Genomic DNA, 9,502 nt, shown 5'->3' on the forward strand with positions numbered 1-9,502 from the left:
CCCAATTTCCCTGCTTTTTAAAGTTTGATAGAAAGATCTGTTGGCTATAGGTACATCCTTAAACCACAAGGGTTTTTGCCTATTAGTGAATTTCTCTGCTTTTAATCTAGGAGGTAAAAAATGGGATCCTGTGCAAGTTTTCTGAGAATGGATTGATCATTTGCATGTTTATTGAGTTCAGTGGGATTTACTCCCCTGCAATCATGCTTAGGATAAGTAAAATTGACCATGGGGAGGGAGGCCTGGAGTGGGTATGGGAGGAGGAAGAAGGAAGAGGGGAGGAGAGGAAGAAGGGAGGAGGAAGAGAGAGAAGAAGGGAAGGAGGGGAAAGGCAAGTCTGATCATTTGCATGCTAATTGAGTTCAGTGGGATTTACTTCCATGCAATCACAGCAAGGACAGGTAAAACTGACCAAGGAAGAGAGGGAGGTGAGAGCAAAGGGAAGGGGGAAGAAGGGAGAGAAGGGAGCAGAAGGAAGGGGAGGGGAAAGGAGGGGATGGAAGAGGAGGGGGAACGAGGGGATTGGAAGGGGAAGGGGAAGGGGAGGGGCAAAAGGGAAGTGATGGGAGGGAGGAGGAGAGGAGGGCAGGTTTGATCATTTGCAGGGCCAGCACCAGACATGTCAGGGCCCTTGGGCACCAGCTTGCCCTGGGCCCTGGCACACATACACGTGTGCATGCACCCAGGGCCAGCCCCAGACACACTGGAGTCCTTGGGGAAAAGCCTGCCCCAGGCCCCAGTGCTCCCCTTCTACGATTCACACATGGCAAGAGCTTCAGGACTCTGCCATTTCCTTACTTAACTTACCTTGTTCTGCGGTTGCGCAAGCAGCAGGGCCCTTAAGAAAGATGGTGGCTGAGGTTTCCCTAAGGAGCTGAAGCCTCTGCCGCCATCTTGGTTCATGGCAGGGATGTGAGCGGACAGCACACGTGTGCCATCAGCCAAGATGGCGGCAGAGGCTTCAGCCCCTTAGGAAAACCTCAGCCACCATCTTTTTTAAGGGCACCACTGCGTGCACAACTGCAGAACAAGATAAGTTAAGCAAGGGAATGGTGGAGCCCCGAAGCTCTTGCCATGCGATCCGTGACAGCAATCCTGCCGCAAATTGTGGAAGGGGAGCAGAGGGGCCCCTCAGGGGCTCCTCTAGCCTCAGGGGCCCTCAGGCCAGTGCCCCACCTGGCCGCCCATTGGAACAGGCCCTGATCATTTGCATGCTTTTTGAGTTTAGTGGGATTTACTCCTGTGCAATCATGCATAGTATAAGTGAAACTGACCCGGGGGAGGAGGGGAGGAGGGGGAAGGGAGGAAATTGGGTGGGCGAGCACTGGGCAGAGGGAAAGCCCCTTTCCTTTCCAAAAGGAAAACATTGTGAACAGTATCATTGCTTTTCGGCGTTTCTCCCACCTTTTTATTCTACAGCAGGCACATGTAGCCTCCCACCCACATTTAAACCAAAGCTGTCCCTGGCCACATCTACACCAGGCCTTTATTTCACTTTTGATAGTCATGGCTTCTCCCAAAGAATCTTGGGAAGTGTAGTTAGTGAAGAGTGCTAAGAGTTGCTAGGAGATGCCCTGAGCTTCAATCAGAGCGGCTGACAAACCACTTTGGCCACTGGAGCTCTGTGAAAGGAATAGGAGTCTCCTCTCAGCACCCTTCACACACTACACTTCCCAGGATTCTTTGGGGGAAGCCAGGACTGTCTCAAGAGAAATAAAGATCTGGTGTGGGTGTGGCCCCCTGACTAGCCAAGCCCAGCAGCTGTGAGTCTGGCTTTTAGAACAGACAGTTGGTTCCTACTGAGCATGCCCAGCCTTATCATTGAGTTCAATGCTACATTTCTTAAATTAATTAAAAATCAGCCAGGCATTTTTTAAACTGCAGACGATGAAGGTCAGAGTATGGGGCAAGGTCAGTAATAGGATTACAGGTACTCTGTGAACATGGCTGATTTTAAATTAATTTCAACAGATTATGAGAACTCTGACAGAAAAAAGTTCAAAAGGGGTCTGGTTTTTTTCTGTCTTTTTACACTTTGAACTCTCAATTCTCTCTGACTGTTTTGTGTATTGCCATGAAAATTTAGAGGGCTGTTAAGCAAGCGTTTCTGAGTTTAGAACTATAAATTTTGTAAGGTTTTGTTTAGAAATGAGCTTATGGGCAGCATCAGAATGGCATGGGGGTATTTTCAATTTAACATTGCGGAATGCGAAAAATCCATGCTGACTATAGTATACAGCCACGAGAGTGGCTGTATAATAAAAATTGCACAGCATCTAGCACAGTGCATTGCTCTCATTAAGTGTGGTCCACCAAATTTAATTTTTTTTTAAAGTGGTCCATGGGGAACAAGAGGTTTGGGAGCCACTGGTATACAGGTTAAAGTGGACCAAATCTCCTCTATCAAACTAGGTGGAAAAGATGCCATTGTTGATAAAGAAGTGCTGGGGCTTTTCTCCCCTTATCATTCCATAAACAAACTGGGGACACTTCTGTACTCCCTGTCACCGCTCTTCACAGGTCAAATCAGCCAAGTGAACCAGGTCCAAAATCTCAGTACTGATATGGCTCTCAACAAGTCACTAATAAGGGCAGGGACGGTGTCAACTCTAAGATAGAGTTGGAAAGCAAAATGTAGTGGGCAGGGGTCGACCTGCTGAGTTTCTCTTTTGACATACTTTCCTTAGTAAGATACCCTTCAAGATAATATTCTCCCTACTGTTGTGATCCCATAGACCCCAACACCTCAGGAGGACTTACTGCATTTCCGAATGTGGCAATATTCCCGCTCCTTGGCAGGATCTGTCGTATAACACCAAGGGCGTTCAGAACTGTCAGGGTTACGGCAGTAATTATCAACAAGGTCTTTGTCAGGGTACCTTTAAAAAGCAGGAGAGAGAAAGGGTTACTGCTCTGTATGAATTTGGTGTTCATTGGCTTGCATCAGACTGGGGGTTGGGGAGGATGTAATCTGAAAACTACTTAAGTCACTATGAATATAGACCAGGAGTCACCAATGTGGCACCCACAGGCACCAGTTGTCCACCAGTGCCTCCTATGGCATCTGCAAAGTATATCAGCGTATATAACAAAAGGGGAAATGTACTGCCTTCAAGTCAATTTCGACTTATGGTGATCCTATGAATCGGGTTTTCATGGTAAGCGGTATTCAAAGGGGGTTTACCATTGCCTCCCTCTGAGGTTGAGAGGCAGTGGCTGGCCCAAGGTCACACAGTGAGCTTCATGGCTGTGTGGGGATTCAAACCCTGGCCTCCCAGGTCGTAGTCCAACACCTTAACCACTACACCACACTGGCTCTCATATCAGCATATATCCCCTCAAAAATTAACAACGCATGAGAGATTGTTTGCTTTTCCTGCCCAGCTTCTGTTTGTACTGGCTCAGTCTCTCCTACATTAAACATGCCCCCTCAGACATACCCACATTTCACTGGATGTCAGGACTGGACACGCTTCCTTCCATTTTGAACAGAGGAGAGATGCAAAGAGCAAGCACCATGATGGCTACTGTAGGTGCCTTTTTCTATTGATGGGGGGGCTGGTGGGGGACATGCCCACACTTCTTGTGGTCCTTTTTTCTGCTCTTTTAGATGTGACTAGGATTGTCAAATCAGAAGCATCCCAAACCCTGAGATTTCAGGGGCAGGCCCGAGTGATGTCACAGGGGTAGGCCCAAGTGATGTCATTAAGCATGATGCATTAAGCATCAACCACAGTTGCTTGGAGCATACAATTCAAGCAAAACCATTTCTCTGATTGGAAATTAAGATAGAAATCTTATATAAAAGATGGAACCTTGGTAGGGAACATTTAAACTAGCCTACTTGCTTCTGGCAAGAAGGGTTTAAGTGCCCTCAGGCCAGGCCAGTCACCAGAAGACCATTGTAGGAAGAAAGGAGTCTAGTGTTGTGGAGATGTGAGATGGGAGCACTCAGGATAAAGATGGATACCCCTGAAGGCTGCAATTCAGTAGGACTTACTTCTGAGTAGATATGATTTGGATTGACTAGGGATCCTCTGCAAAGATATCCATATCCAAGCAGAGTTAGCAGCCCCCTGACTGGAATTCCCTGTCCCTACTTTTAACATGGCTGCTCCAAACTTCTTTACAGATTTGACCCTTCACTTCAGAAAGAGGTCTGAGAAATGAGTAGGAATAAGAAGATTCTCTATCCTTTTCTGTCTACCATATGGGTTGCTATAAACTCACTTTGACAGCCAACCCAATTCCAGTGAGTAATAATTGACAGAGAGAAAACACACATGGTTGGGTCTACCTTCACAGGCAGCAGCTTGGGAACAACAACTGCAGCCACACTTCCTAGTATGTGAATTCTCTTTTACCACTATTGGGCAAGAAACAAACCGTCATGCAACCAAAAAGGTGCATCATCAGTGGATTAAAGGGGGGGAGGGGTTGAGCTGAGCACCTAGAACCACTGTTGTTGCTTCTATGGATGTAAGGGAATGAGGTTAAAGAAAAATGAAATGCAAATAGAAAAATAAAAACAAGACAGTGATGATTTCCTAAATGCAATGCCATACCAACCACAACAAGATTCCTATGAGTAACACAGAAAATTCAGCATCCCACAACCAGTCAGGCTTCCTAACCAAAAACCCAAACTAAAAAAATCCTGGCAGTTAATCAGCCAAGGTCACAGAAATCCCCATGCAGCACAACCTGACCCAGGGGCTGCAGTTAGTGCAGAATGCTTTGGCACAATTGCTGACATTAGTGAGACTCTATCAGGACATAAGATCTCTGCTCTGAAATCTGCACTGGTTGCTGATTTGCTTCCAGGCCAAGTTCAAGGTGTGCTTTATGGGTGCCACATAGTACCTGTTCTGCTCTTGTAAGAAATCAGTCCTTTAGTGTGGTAGTACCTACACTTTGGAACTTCCTGCCTATTGACTTTAGACAGATGCCTTCATTGTACTCTTTTTGGCACCTGCTAAAAATATTTTTATTTAGGTAAGCCTACCCAGGCATGTAGAACCTATTGTGCTTTTTATCTATTTTTAACTCATTGTTGGTTTTATTATTTTGAATGTTTTAAATACCTGTCTTTCACTGTTTTTGCCAAAAACTTTATTGTTTTAATTCCTTCTGTAAACCACGTTGAGATTTTTTACAATAAAGCAGTGTACATCTGTTGTAAATAAAATACATAAATAATTTTTAGAGTCATTGTGGCCCTTGGGTCTCTTTCCATTTTTAAGAACAAAGAGAATCATCATATTGGGAAGGTTTTCAAAACACTGCCCTCATCAACAGCCCAGGAAAATTTAAACTTGTTTGACTCCTGCACACAAGAGAGAAAAAAACTTTTGCTATTGCTGAACGCTATATACTTAATTTATGAGATTTTCAGATAAGCAGGAAAAAAACAATAGTTTTCTGGCCTTGCAATGGGGTCTAGCTACTGTCTGGAGGTCAACAAATCCCTTGTCAATCACAACCCTGACTTCACTTATTGGCTACAAACCTGAAAGGGCGGGGTTAGAGCAGCCAGCTATGGGCTCATTTAACAGAAGTTGAGGGGGTGACATTTTGGTGTATATCTCATGAACCAGACCACCTAGAAACATAATTTAAAAAAAAAGAAAAGAAAGCTGAGAGTCCAGAGATTAAGGTGAATCACTGGAGACCCAGGGAGGAGCCAAAAAATCCAGAGTCTCTAGGTGAAAACTGGAGACCTGGCAACCCTAGATGCAGAGCTTGGAAAAGTTACTTTTTTGAACTTCAACTTCCATCAGCCCAATCCAGTGGCCATGCCACTGTCCAGATGTGACAGCCATTTTGTGTTACCACGCACCCACAACAGCCATTTTGTTTTATGCCACACCTACACTGCAGCAATATGTGATGTTCCATGGCAGGAATTTTTAGACTGGCACCAACAGCACTTTCTCAAAATTCCAAATGGGTCCACTGGCCCCAAAAGGTTGGTGACCCCTAACACAAACCTAAATTCCCTTACTGACAATAATAGCTCAGTAGTTCCCTGTGAGGCACTGATTTAGCTTGAGTTAGATTCCCACATCTGCTGGAAAGCTACATAATGATGCACACCCCAAATCCCTTCATGACATAAAATGTCCCTACCCTGCCTTCAAAAAGTTACCCAAGGAATGGAATTTTGTACTTGTTTGGCAGGTATGGATGACTGTGAGGGTGCTGCAGGTCCCAGCGCTGGCACTCTGTGCCAGACTCAGTGTGATCCACAAAGCCACGATAGTCCTCCCCGTTACATGACATACATACAGCTGCAAGGCAAAGAGAGACACAGTCAGTTGCCACACAAGTTGTGGAATACAGTTGGAAAATCCTCACCAGCCACCGTGACCAGAAAGGTGAAAAGAGGGCTCTTCTGCAGAATTACTGGGACTGGCATGAGCAAACACCAGAAAACACCAAGCAGACATGAGCAGCAGATGAGCAAATCTGAGCAGACAGGGCTGGCCCCAGGAAGTTGGAAGGGCAGCAAAGGCAAATGGTTAGTTCTTAAATTTATTGTGGTTGTGGAACATTTTTTTCGTGCCAGGTAAAGGGAGAAGCACTTGTGGGGTTTTCTGCCTCAGGTGCTACAATAACATGTCCAGCCATGGCGTTTATACACATTGACTTGGACGCAGGAGTGCCATTTGTTGCTCCATCTCAGGCAGTACAATGTCTGGGCTGGCCCTATGAGCAGGCATCAAACAAAAGCAAGGCAATACGAGTCCGCACACACAGAGAGAAAGCTCCAGACAAGCTGAGCAGATGCTGAAGGGCCTTAGCTCAGTGATAGAGCATTTAGGTCCCAGATTCAATCTCTAGCATCTCCAAGTAGGATTAGAAATATCCCCTGCCTGAAACCCTAGAGAACTGCTGCCAGTGTCAACAATACTAACCTAGATGGACCAATAAGGTAGCTTGTCCCTATGAAGAAGCATGAGGAGACACCAGCAGACAGGGACAAGATACAAGAATCATCAGAACACATCAGACCTAAGCAGATACCAGACAACACAAATAAAACAAGCTAAGAAGAGCCAGCCTAAGAGAGACAAGAGAACAGCAGACCAGACATACATGGATAGCAATCAGCACTTGCTCACACAAATAAACACACACAGACATCAGGCCGTGTGTCATGGCCCCGTCAGAGGACTCCTCAGATGAGGATGACTCGGGAGTAACAGCAGCAGACCCAGGAGCAGCAGGAGACACGGAGGAGCCTCCTGAGAATCCAGCTCCTTCTGCCCCTCAGCTGCAGAGCACCCCAGGGACAGCAGAGGCCCTGCAGCCAGACACAGACAGTGAACAGGATACTCCCCCCTCACCTGCAGAACGTGGACAGCAGAAGGTCAGGCAGAAGAGAGGCAGGCCTGTCTCCTTAAGGCCCAAATGCTGAGGGCTCACACCTGCTGTCCATCCTGCTCTTTATAAGGCACACCTTGGCTGCAGCTTGTTGCTGACTGCAACGTCAGGCGTGGCTTTGTGTAGACCTTGTTTCCCTGCAGCATCTCGTTGATTGACCTCCTTGGCAATTGATCCCGGACCTCCACTGACCTCGCTTCTGACTCGGCAAGTACGCTTCGGATAGGCCTGGCAGATTTACAACCCGACTGCTGGCTAAGGACTTTCCTTCCCTGCCAAAGACCCAGGAATTTCCAGCCCCCACTGACACTGCTGATGCAGTGTAGAGCTGAGACTGTGCCAGACATCAGATACAAGCAGACCACAGTATTCGTGCACCATGTTTGACCTTGAACAACAGGTATTTCTTGCATGTTGCTTCAAAGTCTTCAAGACATACTGTACAGCTAGTTAGATTAAATTTTGAGGAGGAATTTCATCAACATGTGCAATACAGACAAGCAGATTAAACTAATTATTTCCACAACCGCTGCAGGCTGGTACTGGCCCAGAGAATATGTCCTCCGAAAGTCAGCCCCCTCTTCTTATATAGGGAGCTATACGCTCCTCCTTTCTTAACAGGCAAAAAGAGTTTGCTTCTGACTCCTAAGCAAAGGGTCACCCAATAGCATTTCCACATGGCAAGAATGGGGCTCAGCGTAAGGTGAGAAAATAAGTCTTTCCTATCTAGCCAGGCTGACTGTTTTCATTACTGATTCTGATGGATTCTAATATACTGCTAGTCAGAGACAAGACATTAGGCTTGTTTATCGAGTTAATTTAATTGTTTTTAATGATCTTAAGGACATAAGAAGATCCTGCTGGATCAGGCTAATGGCCCATCCAGTCCAGCATCCTGTTTTCACAGTGGTCAACCGGATGCCTGTGGGAAGCCTGCAACCAGGACCTGAGCGCTCCCAAATGTTGGGAGAGGCATCCCTCGATTTGAGGGTCTTACTGGTTTCTTCTGATCTGAAAGGCCACTAAATTGTGTCCACGACTCCCAAGTTGCCAGAATATTAGACCTGACAATACCAATGCTTCAAATGACAATCTTTTTCTTGAGATGTTTGAAATATCGATAGTGCAAATGCATATATGCCGGTCATCCTATCTTTGTGAATGATCATATGATACTCCTACACAGATATTGGTTACTGGTTTGGTGGTTTGGTGTGTGGCCTGCAGGTGTCTTAAGCCGACCTACACACCATTTTCACATTTCTTGATGCCACAGCTTTGGTGCCGGACGGCAGGGTCAGTTGTGTAGCACCAAGGACCATGTTTATCTCCATCTGGATTCCGGCAGTAGTTTTCTTCCAATCCAGTATGTGGTGACAGAGGAAACCTTATGAGACAGAGAGAGAACTGTCAGGCTCAAGTAAATGCTCCAAACCAAAATGATCCCCTTAACAATTTGATCTAGAAATCTCTGGAAAAAATCAATCCTCCAGTTGTTTGAACAGAAACCTCAAATTCTGAAACCACAATGAATTGTGCAAGTGATTCAAATTAGCATAAACTATCTTGCTTATTTTACTTTGGTGGGAATTATGTTTAAACTTGTATTCTGCTCTTCATCCCCCTTGAGGAGCCTCAAAACACACATAATTTCATTTGGGAAGTGTTTTGTTTCACGTTGGTGATTATGTTTGCTTTGCTTGGTGGCATCTTTCCCCTTATCCACCCCAAGGAACAGGAGGGGAAGATGTCAGATCAAGAGGAATGGTACTTGGTGCCATGGGGACTAACGGGAAGCATGTGCAGCATATACACATCAAAAAAGCACCATTGCCTAACCATTGTCAAGCTGCATCTCTACGCTGCAGTTACTTTCTTGTTTCTTTCCTGCTTGTTACATTTGCATTTCTGCTTCATTCCCCAGGATATTCATGTGCTGTTCTTTGTGCATTTGCCATTCACATGCACTGCAGGTGAAGTACAAGAATACTTGTGGATAGGCACCCCAGTCTGCCACTTGGAATGGCAGGGTGGGTGCTCATACACAAGTAGATCCACTTGTGGATAGACTCTCTGGCTTATTGTTTCAAGTAAAAACATTGCAGGGAGCAGTATT

General features: G+C 45.8%; 1 protein-coding gene across 3 annotated transcripts in view; it reads right to left on the reverse strand.

Annotated features, from left to right (window-relative positions):
- MST1 (macrophage stimulating 1) overlaps positions 1-9,502 on the reverse strand; it is an 80,494-nt gene that overhangs the window by 25,538 nt on the left and 45,454 nt on the right. For all 3 annotated transcript variants that reach the window (XM_061617835.1, XM_061617834.1, XM_061617833.1), the window contains exons 5-7: positions 8,637-8,773; positions 6,170-6,290; positions 2,761-2,879 (exon numbers count right to left, since the gene is read on the reverse strand). In XM_061617835.1, the coding sequence (XP_061473819.1) occupies positions 2,761-2,879; positions 6,170-6,290; positions 8,637-8,773 (377 nt within the window). The remainder of the gene's footprint in view (positions 1-2,760; positions 2,880-6,169; positions 6,291-8,636; positions 8,774-9,502) is intronic.

The sequence above is a fragment of the Rhineura floridana genome, chromosome 3 (genome assembly GCF_030035675.1).
Source record: "Rhineura floridana isolate rRhiFlo1 chromosome 3, rRhiFlo1.hap2, whole genome shotgun sequence".
In the NCBI taxonomy this organism is placed as follows: domain Eukaryota; kingdom Metazoa; phylum Chordata; class Lepidosauria; order Squamata; family Rhineuridae; genus Rhineura; species Rhineura floridana.